A 16,341-nucleotide genomic window follows, 5' to 3' on the forward strand; every position below is an offset into this window, starting at 1 on the left:
AGAAGGTGTTGGTGAAGAGAAGGTGTTGGTGAAGAGAAGGTGTTGGTGAAGAGAAGGTGTTGGTGAAGAGAAGATGTTGGTAAAGAGAAAATGTTGGTGAAGAGAAGGTGTTGTTGAAGAGAAGGTGTTGGTGAAGAGAAGGTGTTGGTGAAGAGAAGATGTTGGTAAAGAGAAAATGTTGGTGAAGAGAAGGTGTTGTTGAAGAGAAAGTGTTTGTGGTGAGAAGATGTTGACGAAGAAAATTTGTAACCCCACATCTTTTTGTGTCCGTCTGTAAATAGTGAGATGTGGGTAGGTAGACCTTATGTCGTCATTAAATATTAAACTACTGTAAAATTTTTTCAATGTTAAATACTGACGTCAATCGTACGTTAATTGAACGGGACCATATTCATATATTCTGCTATTCCTGGCTAATTTCTTTTCGGGCCAGCTCGTCTCCATATAATCAGGCCCTAAAGATTCATTATTACGTAAACTTAGATAAGTTTAAACTGAATCACCTGACCTATAGACGAAATAAAAATGTTTATCAAAACAACAATCTACGGTCGCGTGTTCATCGGCAACATCATAGATGGTACACTCCCTCCCCTTGATTTCCCTACCACCCACCTCCCACCCCACGAGAAAGATAGGTTAGTGGTAATCACATTTCTCCTGAAATAGGCGACCCACTCCTCTACCATAACTCTCTCTAAATTATGTTGTTTTGTTTATAGAAAAATTGGCAGCTCACAACGAAAGGAACCACAGTCCGCCTTATACATGCCTTCAATGTGGCGTTGAATTTCCCACTTTTCCCAGTGTAGGAAACATGCAACTCGAGCGCACAAGAAAAAGTTTTTCTGTCCCGATTGCGGACTTGGTTTCACGAGAATGAGCGTTCTAAAACGCCACTCGCAGTACACACATACTAAACAAAGGAATTTTAAATGCGAGGTTAGTTTTTTAAAATTTTACTTTAAGGATTTACAATCATTATTGCGGAAGGGAACACAACTGAAGACATGTGACTTGCTGACACAACATACATGTAGAACTAAGTAGTAACATAGCAGGCTGTAAGTTTCGTATTTTTATGTAGAAATCGCCATGCTCACTGACAGTAAAAACATATTTTGAAAGAAACAAATAATGCTGAAGATCTGAAAATTACATCGTACGACAGTACTTGAAGACTGGCTACACCATTTAGAGAGAATGCATTATTGTAATATACAACAGTTTAATTCGCTTCCCTGTTGAACTTGAACTGTCATAGTTCTCCAATTTATGTCGAGGGCCTAGCACGAAACTGACTGTCACCCAATCAACTGACCTCTTAAGAAATTAAAATAATATTTTCTGTTTTATTAAAATGCCGCGATCGTCAATAAATTGTTATAAGCAAGATCTAGTGCAACATCAGGCAACTTCTATCTCGTGAAATCACTATTTTAAGCTAGCTTTTAGGACGTGCAGCTACTCTACTGATGATTGTATGTTTCACCACGCTTTGTTATCACATCTTAAAAGCTTTCTTTCTTTCACAGATTTGCAGCAAGACTTTTAAAAGACCCGACGCTCTGAAGATTCACATGATAACCCACGCTGACGTTAAGCCCTTCCGTTGTGACGAATGCGGTAGACAGTTCAACCAAAAGGTTTGTTATACCAAACATCTACCTTGCAAAAAAGGTAAGGTGAAAAAAGTGGCTTCTGAAAGTAAATGCGATAAAAGCGGCAAGGAGAGTGCTGAAGCTAAAAAAGTTCAAGAAAAAGAGGCCAAGTGTGGAAGAATATCGTGCAAAGGTGATAATGTTTTTGGTGAAAGTCGGCGTAAGATTTTCGATGACAGTTTAGTCGGAGCTGATGGAAACGAAAAAGAAAAACAACACGATGCATTAACGAGTGCTGCACTTCTTAAAAGTAGCATTGATGAATCTTATGACAAGGCAGTTGAAGTTGAAGACGTCAGTTGTCGCTGTCCACCAACGTGCAAATGTAAGAGGTTTTCTTTGTCGCTGGAAGTACAAACCAATGAAACAATTGGATCTTTATTCAGGTCCTCGAAGGAACTATCTTGTATCTCGTGTTGTTGCGATACCGAAACTCTTTTCAATCAATCACAATGCGGGCACTCTTGATCTGCCCAGTATTTCATTTTTGGCCATCCAAATCCAAGTTCTAACTCAGAATCAGGCTGCTTTGTATTTTATTAGTAAATTGTGGACGAAAATATCAAGGTGAAACCTGCATAGGTTTACATTTGGTCATAAATGTGTGTTGAACATTAATTGACATATCTAGAAATGCGTTTTAAATTTATTTTTGCATAAATAGAATTCATTTTATACTTTTTTTCACATTTTGTGTTCATCTGTACTTTGCTTGATGTTCGGGTAGTTCAGATCTTCAGAAGTTCAACCTTAATCTGTACATGACGTATTCATCTGTTTTCAAATGTCAGCTGGACAGTTTGACTGATGACTCATTTTGTATTCTAGTTTCCATGCTTCTCCTCCTCCGTTCTTTTTTCGTACGAACTTCAACAAACGTGTATCATGTTAGTAGAATCCATCGAAATACAACGTTTCATTTTATGCATCGATAATGTTTGTGCCTTTCAATTATCGAGTAATGTCTCATTACATTCCTTTTATCCTTTATTTATTAAAATAGTAAGGAGTTCCGCAAGAAAACCATGTCTGACGCGGAAGGGTATGTACTGAGTTTCTATCTTCTGATATTCAAGTATTAAGATGTAAGAACGAAAAAACCTTGTGCCCACTTTAGATACTATGATAAACATTTATGAAATAAGGAATTTACCATGATACTTTGTTTTGTTATAACACAGCATCAAGTATGCGAACAAAACTTCATTAATATAATTCATGTCACTTGGTGCCCCTCCCCCCGAGTTTTATTTTATCTTCCAATGATGATAAATCCGCTCCCTCTGCTGAGTTTGATTGATGAAAAAAGCGTAACCGGAATCGATTATTATTCTGAGGAAGATAAGTCTAGAATTCAGTTTACTAGACACAAGGCAGTACCCATTTAGCTGTGACCATGAAGACTGTGAATCACATAGCAGTACATAGGGGGGAAAATTACAAACAACAAGAACACTCTCTGTTCTTGCAGTGTTTTTCTTAAATGAGTGAAAAAGCAATGTTATAAAAGTTACCTTTACGGTTAGTGTTACGTTTATGGTCAGGTCAGGCTTTCGAAAACTTGAAATAGAATCTAAGCTAATAACTTATTCAAAGTTTAACTTGCTTGACTTTCTGTCCTGTGCCTATGGCTTGTTTCTGCAGGTTTGCAACATAAAGTGTATGCTAAAATGCCTTAAACCAGTGGATAATTATTAAAGAAGATACATTATTTTCAAGATATAGCACTTTGTATTAATGTGGTTTTTGTGAATTTTATTTTATTATGGCAGAGATGATATACCAGCCAGTGGTTTAATGCCAGTAAATGATGCCTTAAAAGAAGTATTGAAAACGGCTTTGTGTCACGATGGTTTGGCCAGAGGATTACATGAAGCTTGCAAAGCTTTAGATAAGTTAGTTTTATTTACAGCTTTTTTAGTTTTGGCTTTTTATTTGGTGATACTAAATTAGATATGTGCAGATTATTGAAATAGCCGATTAATTTATTTATTTGGTCAATTAACTGGCATAAGTCGATTTTTACCATGTTCTTGCTTTTTAACAGTTTGGAACAATGTATTGACTACTTTGTTTGTTTTGTTTCTTCCTCCTTTTTGAGGTTCTTGTTCATTTCGATTGACATTGTTCTTATTCAGCGTCCAGTTTGAATAACTTGAATTGTATCTGTTGTAGCATCTTCAAGTGTTAGGTTACAAATATATGAGCATTTGACAAATTACTGATAAAATTTGAGTTGTGCTGTGTTAATAATGTTAGCTTGTTTATGTTGTGCTAATCTTCATGTTTCAACAGTTTTGTTTTTTTGCCAAAGAACTGAACACCTTGTTTGGGACACTTTGCCAGCAGAAAGTAGCAATAAAGACAATACTATTTGCTTCATGCCTTATAACTAAGGAATTCAGGCTATTTTCATTCTTTGTATTATGTTCTGTTCAGCATTAATGGTTTTAATGCGCAGTTTTTTTGTCAACCAAGGAGTAGAAGAAAGTGACAGATGTAAAAACATTTATGGCTTAATTATTTTTGACTAGTTGTCTTAAAATGCCTGATTAACCGGCTTTTCTATTTATTTTCTAATTGGTGCATAAAAATCACATTGCATGCCTAAAATTTAGGATAAGTTACATAAATTTTGTTCAATTGTTCCAGCATATCGTATATTGAATATGCTAGGCAACTTAAATAAGTTATATAATCAAATTGTTTGTTTGCAAAAACTTTGCAAATTTCAGGCGACAAGCTCACTTGTGCGTACTGGCTCAAAATTGTGACGAGGGAACTTATGTTAAGTTGGTTGAAGCACTTTGTGCCGAACATCAAATCAACTTGATTAAGGTTGATGATGGGAAAAAACTAGGTGAATGGGCTGGCCTGTGTAAAATTGATAAAGAGGGAAAAGCCAGGAAGGTTGTTGGCTGCAGTTGTGTTGTAGTCAAGGTTGGTTGATACAATATTTGTGTTTTAATAACTGCGTCACTCTTTCCTAATGTCTAAATTTTAAAACATATTTCCTGAAACAGTGTATTTTTGTGTAGGATTATGGTAAAGAAACGCATGCTCATGATGTATTGATGGAATATTTCAAGTCTAAACGTTCAACCTAATGCTTAACTTCTATGAGCGTATTATGTTTACAAAGCAATAAAGAGAAATCACAATCTACAACAATGTTATTTTTTGCCGATTTTAACAATTTTGTTTGATATGCTTTGTATGAGAAATCACATTTATGTTTTTATAAAGTTATTGTGCCAAGTACCCTTTTACAACAATTTTCATTATTAATAATGGCTTTGAGTTGAATTATGTGATATTACAAACTTTACATTTAATACAATTGACGTGCTTACTACCAAGTGTTTTGACTAATATTTAAGTAAGAAATTGATTCCTATAAACGTTTATATACTCCAAGGCATTTCTGACAGTTTGGACATGTGTGTTTGCAATCTTGCAAGTCCTCTATGCAAAATGGTATCAAACAGCAACCATACCAACAGCTAATGAAGGGAAAAAATATGATAGACAATTCTATTATTTTTGTCTTGATAATAGGCAAAACCTGAATCAATTTCAAGTTTAAAACTAAAGTCAATTCATGAGTGAACCTTAGTTGACTTACCCAGCTACACAAAGTCCACAACAGACCAACCAAGGAAGTAATCCTGTATCACGACTTACAGTTGTCACGATCTGTGCATTGCAATGTGGACAGACCATAGCCAATGGTACTGGACCAAATGTTAATGGTGCCAAAATTGTTGTAGGTTGACCAACAATTGTGGTGGTGGTCATATTCTGTGTTTCATTGAGTGTGTATGGAGGAGGGTGGTTAGGTTGTACAGGATAAGCTCCTTCAGGTTGTGTAGGATAGGCTCCTTCGGGTTGTTTAGGATAGGCTGCCTGAGGTTGTGCTGGATAGGCAGCCTGAGGTTGTGCTGGATAGGCTGCCTGCGGTTGCGCAGGATAGGCTGCCTGAGGTTGTGCTGGATAGGCTGCCTGAGGCTGTGATACATGTGGTGCCTGTGTTTCTGATGAATGTGCAGATATAATGAATATATAAAAAATTGATAAAGAAGTAATTGTGATCGTATAGTACAGTAGTACATTCTTATAAGCTGTACTTACAAATCTAACTGATAAATGATCAACTGACTCCAACACATGACGCAATAGAATGCATACATACAAAAATATTATGTGGTTCTTTTTACTGTAATTTTTACAAAACAACACTACAATATATTGATTATAATATCATCAACGGTTAAATCGGAATTATTTTCTTTCGTGTCGTCGTGAAGTTTATCCTGAAGACAATCATGACATTAACTAGAGATAAAAACATTTTTACACAAACCTCCAGTTTGGTTGGAAGATTGGCCATTTGCGTCGTACGCCGGTGGAGCACCTAAGTTACCATCCTTAGCAGTATCCATGATGAAAAAAGATCCTGAGAGAGTAAAAATTCCCTTCTTTGAGTGAAATGATGTTCACTGTCTCTTTCTAGAGGCCTAACAGGTAGTAAAATCTATGTGCGCAATACTGATATCACGTAGGGTGACAATCGGAAGTTGTTAACGGTGAAAGAGAAAGATTTTATTGTTATGGAGTTTGGGAATTCGTCGTAAAAGAGCTTCAGCTCTTAAATTGTTTTATGAATGACGTTGATGCTCACACAGCCAAATTAGTATGGATGCCTTTCAGTTTTCACGGAGAAAACATATTCGCGTTGGAATAAAGACTCCATAGAGCAAAAGGGAATGCAATTGCCAATTGAAAGAGTACGTATTATTCTTTTCATTTTATTCAACAACATAAGAGAGAGTTCCGGCGCATTCATATGATTCGTGAATAATTGTTCTTGCCCCAAACCACGCATGCGTAAAAGTATGTGAACAAAACAAGCATCTTTCTTCCATTTTTTCGCAAACAATTTCCGAATGCCGTCATTCTCTGAATGACATTGTAATTCGTAACCAGAGGTTGATGTCGCGGATGGATCGCTAGTATAAAATATTGAATTTTACTATAACAGCTGCTCTGTTCCAAGTTTACTCTACTTAGTACACACTACCTTGAAAATGGAGTGACGATGGGAATGGGATATTCTTACAATTAATCAATAAATTATTATGTACGACTCGCAAGGAACTTGGGATAGCTACGAAATTTATTTTACGGCAACACGACAAGGAAATACAATCTGCGTTGAATATTTCTTGTTTGTTACGTTGAATTTATTGGAAAGTCATGGCTCAACCTCCGCCATACAGTCAACAACCGCCTGAAAATCCTCCAGCGTATCCAGGTACTGTAGTATTATCCATCTTGCGTTTGTATTTGTGAACATAAGAAATAAATGCTTTCGTTGAAGTGTCATTTCTGGCATTAGCATATGTTTCCTTCGCTTGACATTATGTCTTTAACAATTTTGTGTTGTCCTTTGAATTCTTTCGGCACGTTTTCATTGACTTAATGAATAATCGTGACAAAAAAACTCTAGGATGCCAAGCATATTCAAGTTGCCGTCCGCGTGATGTCCGAAGAAACTTTTTTGTTTCGCTTTAATTTTTGTCGGCTTAGCAACAAACGAGCGATGATAATTTTGACTTCGGCGAAACACTTATGTATTTAGTTACCTAAATGTTAGTCTTGGGTTGGGGGAATAGTTTGAGATTACGCCACCAAATACTTATTTTCCTGTATGCTTGACGCTGACCCAAATCTTATTTCTAATCACAACCTAGCCTGATTATTGTTGGAAGGCTTTGGGAAGGTCGGGATTATTATTTCACTTTGTGAATTTGGAAATACTTATTGAAGGTAGCTCATCCACACATATAGTTAACTGTAGCTACTGGCTAACCACTATTGCGTATTATATAACAACCAGAAGAATTTGAGCAATTTCATTGGCGGACATATGCAGGGAATGAGGTCACAGAAAATTTCTTGTTTATAAAAACAAACAAATGGCGGATATGTTTGAAAATTTATCGCAATGCCTCCCTGAATGGGAAAATAAAGATATTCACAAAGACCTAGTTGAGGCAACGTATTTGAGCAAAAAGAAAAGAAAAAACCCCGGTTTTCAAACATTAATTTGTACTTCGTCTTTGATAACAAAATTTCAACAAAATTGATCAGCCATTGCTTGTTTATTTTGTTAGCCAATCACATTTTATCACGTGATTTAAGCTAGCCAATAGCATCTCTTCAATTCTATAGATCACGTAAGCCTGATATTTGCGAAATCTAGACTTTTTAATGTTCCAAGTGTTGGGTGCAAGGGAAACAAACTGTTTGACCATTTAATTTGAGAATTTTTTTGATTTTATTGTATAACTCGCCCCGGTGGCTCGTGGTCACTTTTTTAGTTTTTATCACAAATGACGTCTTACCCGTGTATCTATAACTGTATAGACAACAGTTAAATGTTATCTATTTGTTAATTATTATATGGCAATATAACTAGGTAGGAAAGAACTACCAACTTTCATATCATTGATCTTGATGTCTGAACTGGATGTAACGTAAACTATGTATTTTCGAAAAACGAAAATTGTTTCGCTTGAGTGCCTGTGTAAACTTAACAGCTCGACTTGTGCAAATTGTAGTTTTGCATATCATCTCAAACAGCAAAACACTTGTGGCCTGGATGTACTTGCATTTATGTTCAATTTATGTGCCCTATAATCACAGTGCTTTTGTGAGTAGAATATAAAGGAATAAGCAAATTAATGTATTTTTTACAAGTCTCAAAGCATTACCATACATCATAGACGTAACAACAAAATAACAGAGCCCAAATGCTGACTTAAATGACATTATCTGTTGTCATTTATCCACACTAAAGTAAACATGATTTGTATTAGTTGAATGAACTAATTATCGTACTCTTTACAAAACTTTCACACAAATAAGATATATGTGTAGTCTTAGCTATAAAATTCACACTCAGTAGGCAATCACAATCATCAATAATATGTCATTTATGCGAAGGAAGCAAGAAACTTCATGTAATGTACTTATATTTAGTCCATAGCCGAAGGACAATTGATTATTTGGTTGGCTCAAATTCATATATGCATGTTATAATCTGTAGAAAACAATAGATGACCCTGATTTAGTACATTTGGCAATGTGTCAGTAAACCTAGTTCGGGTTGACCAAAGCCATGTGAGGGAAATTTGGCGGGGGACAAGTAGCAAGGCTTCACGTGCCGTCCCTGATTTCGACTGATTGCTACAACACGCGCCACACTTCCGAACTTCCAGCCCGAGTTTGGATCGCCCTGGCGCGACAACAAGATATGTGATGATGATGATGATGATTTAGTCTACTTAAGTATTTATTTGCGATGTTTATCTGTTCAGCTCACTATAGTCACAATACTTTGTTGTTGAGTTGAATGGAAGACAAAAATCGAAGGAATTGCTTTTTTCAACAATTCATGTATGAATTACAAATATTCTTCGTGTGAATTTGCTGATATTTTCAACCACAAGCAGGAAATGCAATGAAATATTTGCAATGTGGCACGTTCAAATTGTTACTAGCAAAGCCTTCACGTTTTCAAAGATCAAGCAGTTGAAAGTCGGCACAGAATTTTTAGAACAAATTTTTTTCGGACTGCACTGGTCATTGCTGCATTTGACTTGGTGCTTCAAGCCTTCTTTCATATATAGGAAAAATCAAATCTTGATAAAATTTTATTCGCAATCCGTAGAAATTTGTATAAATAATGTACAAATATATTTATATGATATTGATCAACGTTCAACCGTCTACTTCATTTTGTTGGCCATGTAGGCGTTACTTCATTTTGTGGCCATGTATTGGCTAGGCTACCCACATGTAGGCATTACTTCATTTTGTGGCCATGTATTGGCTAGGCTACCCATGTAGGCATTACTTCATTTTGTGGCCATGTATTGGCCAGGCTACCCACATGTAGGCGTTACTTCATTTTGTGGCCATGTATTGGCTAGGCTACCCACGTGTAGGCATTGCTTCATTTTGTGGCCATGTATTGGCCAGGCTACCCACGTGTAGGCATTACTTCATTTTGTGGCCATGTATTGGCTAGGCTACCCACGTGTAGCTTCATTTTGTGGCCATGTATTGGCTAGGCTACCCACGTGTAGGCATTACTTCATTTTGTGGCCATGTATTGGCTAGGCTACCCACATGTAGGCGTTACTTCATTTTGTGGCCATGTATTGGCTAGGCTACCCACGTGTAGGCGTTACTTCATTTTGTGGCCATGTATTGGCTAGGCTACCCACGTAGGCGTTACTTCATTTTGTGGCCATGTATTGGCTAGGCTACCCACATGTAGGCGTTACTTCATTTTGTGGCCATGTATTGGCTAGGCTACCCACGTGTAGGCATTACTTCATTTTGTGGCCATGTATTGGCTAGGCTACCCACGTGTAGGCGTTACGTACCTATTTTTTGCGAAATTCCTTGCGCTTGTCGAAATTACTTGCAAGACCTCTATTCTGCTCTCAACTCAAAAACTCATGAGAAGTGTAAACTGACGAGCTTCGTTTTCCGTGGCAAATTAATCAAATTAGTTGAACTGTTCATTTTTGGCAATAATATCTCTGACAAATAATCTGACAATGAGATTTTCATTGAAAGAACTTGATGACTGCTTCACTTGAGAAAATGCGGGTTGAATTTTTTTCAGGCAAACAGCCTCACCCAACCTCAACCGAGCCTTGCCCCGTATGCCTATGATTAATTTTATATTGTGTTAATGGATGCTTGTTGTAAAGCTGTACAAAAATATATTGCATATCGTACATAGGAGATGCAAAACAGGCTTTTCCACCCCAAAGCGGTCAATATCCTCCTCCACAAGGTTACTCCCAACAACCAGGCTACCATGCTCAACCAGGCCATCCTGCTCAATCAGGCTATCCTGCTCAACCAGGCTATCCTGCTCAACCAGGCTATCATACTCAACCAGGCTACCAAGCTGTACCTCTGCAGCAGCAAATGTCCAATATAAACACAACCACAATTGTGGCAACACAACCAGGGCCTGTAGTCGTAACTGGAATGATGTTTGGTGAGGCACCAGTTAGCATGGTGTGCCCTCGTTGCCAGGCCCAAATAGTTACATCAACTGTGTATCAAGATGGCTCATTTGTGTGGCTAATGGCTGCCATTCTGTGTTTCATTGGGTAAGCTGTTCAGTAATATTCTTTGTATTTTGTTCCATTATATGAAACATTAAATACTTTCAACTTGTATTGTCGTCGCGTCACTAACTTTCATGGTTGTAAGTAATAAAAAGAGAAAAGAATTTTGAAAGATAAATTTAAAAACATTCAAGCTTTTTATTGAACGTCATACTTAGAACACTTATTGAGTCGTTTTGATTGGTCAATTCATTTGGGCTATAAATACAGTTGCAAAATAATAGTTGTAGGTAAAAATCCCCTAATTGAAAAAATATGACTTTCCCAAGAAAGTTAGCAACATTACGTTTTGTAAAATTGGAGGAATATGGCACGAAATGATTTCTATTTATTAAGTATTAAGAATTGTTTTTTGGGGAACGATGCTTATCTTTTTCTAATCCTGCTGTAGTTGCTGGCCGTGTTGTCTTATTCCGTTCTGTGTTGACGGCTGTAAGGACGTGACACATCATTGTCCAAACTGCAGAAGCCATCTTGGTTCTTACCGCCGAATGTAATCAAAAGAATTTGTTTCGAAGTTCTGGCAATAATTCAAATTTCATTTTTGTTTAGTTTCAATAGACATGTAGCACTAGTGTAACGTCTATGACTATGATGATATAGTTGGACTTTGGATAACAATACCAATACCTCTGTCGCACGTTCGTTAATATTTTCGTTGCGGGAACTTTTATAGTGTTCAATTATAGAGACGAAGACTGAAGAATCTTTAGTATGACTAGTATTTGATAGTGATAGTTGTTGCGAAGAAGAAATTGCCAGTTATCAATAACGCTAAAACTAGTCAAATGGGACTTTTTCCCAAGACTTTATTCACATTGAAAACTTATGCATAGCGACCTCTAAAGACTACCTGCTCTCGGTAGTGGCAACATCCAATACTCGTTTTTTGTAAGCAAAACGCATCACATATTTTGGAATTTGTATTGGTATTGTTATAGGAAGTCATACTTATAAACTCTCTAATTTTAAAACATTGTATTTACCATAACCTTCTTTTATCATCATATATAGTATTTCATGAAAGTCAGCATCAATTTCGCACTAGCATACACACGAGTTATAACAAATTGTGCATTTTATGATTGAATTGTGTATCTATGGTAAAATTTGCATTAATAATAATTTTCTGAGATCAGAAATAAAGATGTGTCAATTAAACTTGAGGTGTCTATTTTCTGATGAATTTTATCATGGAATTCTTGGGGACAACAGGTATTTTTATAAAGTCATTTTATTTCACTAGATTGGTCTACACCTGAGTTTGCATATCAGCCTGTCATTACTAGCAAATCGATATGAGCTCAATCAACGAAATCAATTTTGGTCCAAACACAATACACATCTTTTATTTCTAAAACATGAAGTATTAGTACAAACACAGTAAACATCTTTTATTTCTAAAACATGAAGTAATTGTGCAAACACAATACACATATTTAATTTCTTAAACATGAAGTATATGAAGCAAACAATTACTGTGACGATAAATGGTAAAATGTTCAGTATATTGTTCAAACATCCACAGACTACGTGGCTTGCGTCCATAAGGGTGATTTCGATGTTAAACTCATAAATTCAGAACATTCTTCTTCACAGGCCTGTAATCATCGCTTTCGTTGATTTTTTGACATATGCAACGAGATGGTGGACAGAGACCATGAATACAATTATCGTTACACCATTTTTTGATGAATTCAGCATATTTGCTCCAGGGTTGGGCTGCTTCGCAAGACCCAGGACTTACTCTCTCGACATTTCCCCTTCATCTTTTGATTGAATGTATTACTTCCGTTCTTTGCCTCACCATCGTTGTATGTATTACTTCCGTTCTTTGGCTGTCCTTTGTTTAAAACAACGTGTTCAGCCTCGTGTGTATCTTGTTCTTCATTATTCAATCTAAGACCTTCGTGCTCTCTGAATTTCACTCGTAGACTCTCCTTTAGTAGGTTGTGCAACTGGTCATTGGACACGTCATTTTGAGCGATTTCATTGTGTCCATCTTCACTCTGAATTGATCCGGCATTGATAACTTTACGATGAAAGTTGTTTATGGTGTTTAATCCATCGACATGCTCACAAACACAACGAGTTTTAGGACAATATCCTCTGATGCAGTTATTGTTGCACCATTCATCCATTGCGTCATCACCTGCCCTCCCCACCGCTTTACACGATCCGGGTTTTATTTTTGACCCCTCGGGTGATATGGCAACAGGCGTCGTATCAACTGCCTCACTCGGAGTTGATGTTTCATTTGGTGGCGTGTCTGTAGTGATCTCTGTAGGTTTCTCTTCAGAATCTACAAACACCCCTCCTTCTAATTCCTTTGTCACCTTTGTGAGCAATGGGTTCTTCTCGCCACATTTTCCTGTGAAATCATCCAAATCGAGGGACCAGAACATCGCGCCTCGAAGACCTAACGAAATCGCCGATTTATTTTGCCATAATTTACATCTCATTAAAATCTCTAATTAAGTCTCTCTACTGTTCATGTTGGAGTCGAATGTTCAAAATAATTGTGCATATGGTGTTGACCTTACTTATAGCCTTACGACAAACTTACGAGATTATCTTCAGGTACTGTCTTGTGTAGAAATCATCTGATGTGTGGTTTTGGGTTTAATGATTTTCGTTTATGTAAAATGCTTACCTTCTTGTTTGATTAAGTCGACTTTACTTTGCAGACTATTCGGTGTGTCGTAACCAATCCATACATCATCAGCGTATGCGTACGATGCACCAGCCGAGCTTTCTTCGACGGTCGTCAAAGATTTGTCAGAGCAAATCTCGTAGTAGGCCAAAAGCCTGCTTCTTTGTATACGGACCTTTCACGGGAACTCCATCTGCTTCGGAACCAATGTCGTGATTAGATGCTGAGACTAGTTTGAACGCCCGTCCATAGAGGCCCATTCCCAACGCAATCTTGTTGGCTGGCATTCCATTCTCTATCCAGTTTTAACTGAATCTGGTACGGTCAGTTTATCATCACCTGAAAGATGAACATGAATAATATTTAAACTGAATCTGTTACGGTCAGTTTATCATCGCCTGAAAGATGAACATGAATAATATTTGAACTGAATCTGTTACGGTCAGTTTATCATCGCCTGAAAGATGAACATGAATAATATTTGAACTGAATCTGTTACGGTCAGTTTATCATCGCCTGAAAGATGAACATGAATAATATTTCGACATAAACTGGTTTCCGAAATGGGAATAGTAGGAAATCTGGTGAATGGAATTATAGCACTCATTTGAAAATACGTAGGTCATCAAAGAGTGGGTATTTATTTGCCTCAAGCCAATGGTAATTCATTTTAAAAATATGATGAGAACTTAGAATTATGTTCCAATACCTGTCATTGCTGTGTGGTGTCCAGTAATTTTCTCCCAACTACCATGCAAATCATACGTCATCAGATTGATCCAATCCAAGCTCTTGCTGATTCGTGCCACTTCGTATGCCTTGGTAACTTTTTCAGTAGGGCGGCTGCCACTGCAGCTGTAAGGTATAGTCGGTCGTTTCCGGAGAGTTCCGATTCCTGTGCGAACGCTTCCACGAGCTCTTCGACAAGTAAGCTGAACCTCTCCTATCTTCAGGCGGAGAATTACCTCTATGCGCTGGGTATTCCCAATCCAAGTCAAGACCATCGAAGCCAATTCGTCGAAGGAATTTAATTGCAGACTCGATAAATATCAGTCTTGTTTCTGGTGTACTTACCATGTTGGAAAATTTGCTTATGGCACCTGCCTCGTGGTTCCAGCCTCCAACTGCCAACAATAACTTAAGTGATGGATACGCCTACAAATATAAAACAACTAGCATGATTTAGTGTTGATGCGAAAATTTGCGAAGGGCAAATCATATCTGCGGCTTTTGATTTTCGTGCCCCGTCTGCTCTAAAGCAAAGAACACAATTGAAAACTGGTAGTTAACACTGTTTGTCACAGTTGTCAGGTGGATCGTTGCAAATAGTTCTAGATATTTTGCGGGACTTTTAGTCCACAAGTGACCAATCTTTCTTCTTGAAACTCGTTCTGATTTTGGGTTTAGTTCACAAGACTAGATTTCATGGCCAAACTATATATTGAAGCCTGTTTCGTTTAAAAGGAAGGTTAAATATTTAAGTGAATATGGCTTCAGTGACAGTCTCTGGTTTATCCTTGAATTCTAGCAATTAGATTTAGGGAAGACATTGTTCTCTCTAACCTCGTTCATTACCCACATGCCATCCTTTAGTGTACTGTAACTCACCTGTTGAATTTCTCTGAATTTCTTAAACATTTTATCGTCGTTCCATTCAATACTTTTCAATTCATGGTTTTCAATCTTTGCAAAAGCATAAATAATATGGGTACATAATGAAACATCGATATTTTCTGGAAAGTATTCCATTGGACTTGTTCGATACTGTGCCCAGTTTGTGTAGTAACACACTCTAACAATTTTCTCAGCTCTTGCCAAAGATGCTGACAGGGTAATCATCAAAACATAGAGAAAGTTCATTTTTGGTCAAAGATGGCTCCGCACAATCTATTAATAAATGAAAAATTACAACGGTCTATAGGTGTTACAGATTTCACAGATATCGATGAACATACTTGAATTTCTTCTGTCTTCTTGAACTATCTTCTTTCAATCTTGTATGGCACTGCTTTTCTGGGCTTCGGTGATCAATAAAGAATGACTTTTCTCTGCAAGTTATTCGTTTATAAAAGATTGTTTGTTTTGTATTTCTGGTGTTTTGTTCAAATCGATCCTAGTTTGAATACAGCAACTTGTTTTCTAGACAGTTTTGTTTGAAAAACCTGTAGAGAAAAGCTGTTTAAAAAACGTTGGTTACTCTGTCGTGACAATAGACGTGTTGCGATGTCCGTATTTAGGAATTTGGTCCACGAACCTTGAAAAGACGACAGTTTCATTAATATAAAATAATAATAAGATCGCAATTTTTTCTCTCAACAAAACTGAAGATTTTAGAGAAAAACTTGATAAGACAGTGGAAAGCAGATAGCTTTTGATCTAAATTCAATATAGAAGCAAGAGACCTTATTATTTGAGGTAGTGTTATGAAATATTAGTGAGCAAAGATATGACAGGATATTCCCATTCCTAAACTTTGTCGTAATGAACATTGACTTGATCGAGAAAGTTTCGTAGAAAGCAGAAACTGTGTAAACACTTAAGCAGTGCGATAAACCGTGTGAATTTGCAGGTCTGAAAGCGAAACATGATCTGAAAAATACTTCTTGTATACTCAAATTTTTCATTTATGTCATCACCAAGATACCATTAAAACAGTACTGTTACGCTTTTATTCGAAACTGTGTTCACTCTGAATTGAATTCTATTTCATTTCCTACACAAAAATTACAAAGAAAGAGTATGAAGAGTTGACGTGTCAAAACTGTCAGGTAACTTCCACTGGCACCAAAGGGTTCTATTTTAGTTCGGC

At 36.9% G+C, this 16,341-nt stretch overlaps 5 protein-coding genes and 1 pseudogene across 5 annotated transcripts in view; 3 read left to right on the top strand and 3 right to left on the bottom strand.

Annotated features, from left to right (window-relative positions):
- Window positions 1–6,873, bottom strand: part of LOC124450647 — a 25,952-nt gene extending 19,079 nt beyond the window's left edge. The window contains exons 1-2 of the mRNA XM_047001290.1: window positions 6,868–6,873; window positions 2,685–2,690 (exon numbers count right to left, since the gene is read on the bottom strand). Of these exons, the coding sequence (XP_046857246.1) occupies window positions 2,685–2,688 (4 nt within the window). The 5' untranslated portion in view covers window positions 2,689–2,690; window positions 6,868–6,873. The remainder of the gene's footprint in view (window positions 1–2,684; window positions 2,691–6,867) is intronic.
- LOC124450654 (zinc finger protein 708-like) lies at window positions 805–2,348 on the top strand. The gene is made up of 2 exons (XM_047001296.1): window positions 805–942; window positions 1,536–2,348. The coding sequence occupies exons 1-2, from the start codon at window positions 880–882 to the stop codon at window positions 2,127–2,129; spliced, it is 657 nt and encodes a 218-aa protein (XP_046857252.1). The 5' UTR covers window positions 805–879; the 3' UTR covers window positions 2,130–2,348.
- LOC124450660 (40S ribosomal protein S12-like) lies at window positions 2,510–4,826 on the top strand. The gene is made up of 5 exons (XM_047001301.1): window positions 2,510–2,548; window positions 2,665–2,703; window positions 3,434–3,556; window positions 4,397–4,601; window positions 4,700–4,826. Exons 2-5 carry the CDS (start codon window positions 2,687–2,689, stop codon window positions 4,766–4,768), a joined length of 414 nt encoding a protein of 137 aa, XP_046857257.1. The 5' UTR covers window positions 2,510–2,548; window positions 2,665–2,686; the 3' UTR covers window positions 4,769–4,826.
- LOC124450656 (lipopolysaccharide-induced tumor necrosis factor-alpha factor homolog) lies at window positions 4,921–7,329 on the bottom strand. The gene is made up of 4 exons (XM_047001298.1): window positions 7,307–7,329; window positions 6,025–6,117; window positions 5,287–5,695; window positions 4,921–5,164 (listed from the first exon to the last, which is right to left on the bottom strand). The coding sequence occupies exons 2-4, from the start codon at window positions 6,101–6,103 to the stop codon at window positions 5,056–5,058; spliced, it is 597 nt and encodes a 198-aa protein (XP_046857254.1). The 5' UTR covers window positions 6,104–6,117; window positions 7,307–7,329; the 3' UTR covers window positions 4,921–5,055.
- LOC124450659 (lipopolysaccharide-induced tumor necrosis factor-alpha factor homolog) lies at window positions 6,670–12,040 on the top strand. The gene is made up of 3 exons (XM_047001300.1): window positions 6,670–6,975; window positions 10,483–10,861; window positions 11,271–12,040. The coding sequence occupies exons 1-3, from the start codon at window positions 6,918–6,920 to the stop codon at window positions 11,374–11,376; spliced, it is 543 nt and encodes a 180-aa protein (XP_046857256.1). The 5' UTR covers window positions 6,670–6,917; the 3' UTR covers window positions 11,377–12,040.
- Window positions 12,041–12,576: 536 nt separating this feature from the next.
- LOC124452276 lies at window positions 12,577–15,578 on the bottom strand (annotated as a pseudogene).
- Window positions 15,579–16,341: the final 763 nt, after the last annotated feature.

Source organism: Xenia sp. Carnegie-2017, unplaced genomic scaffold, assembly GCF_021976095.1.
Source record: "Xenia sp. Carnegie-2017 unplaced genomic scaffold, XeniaSp_v1 HiC_scaffold_24, whole genome shotgun sequence".
Lineage (NCBI taxonomy): Eukaryota > Metazoa > Cnidaria > Anthozoa > Malacalcyonacea > Xeniidae > Xenia > Xenia sp. Carnegie-2017.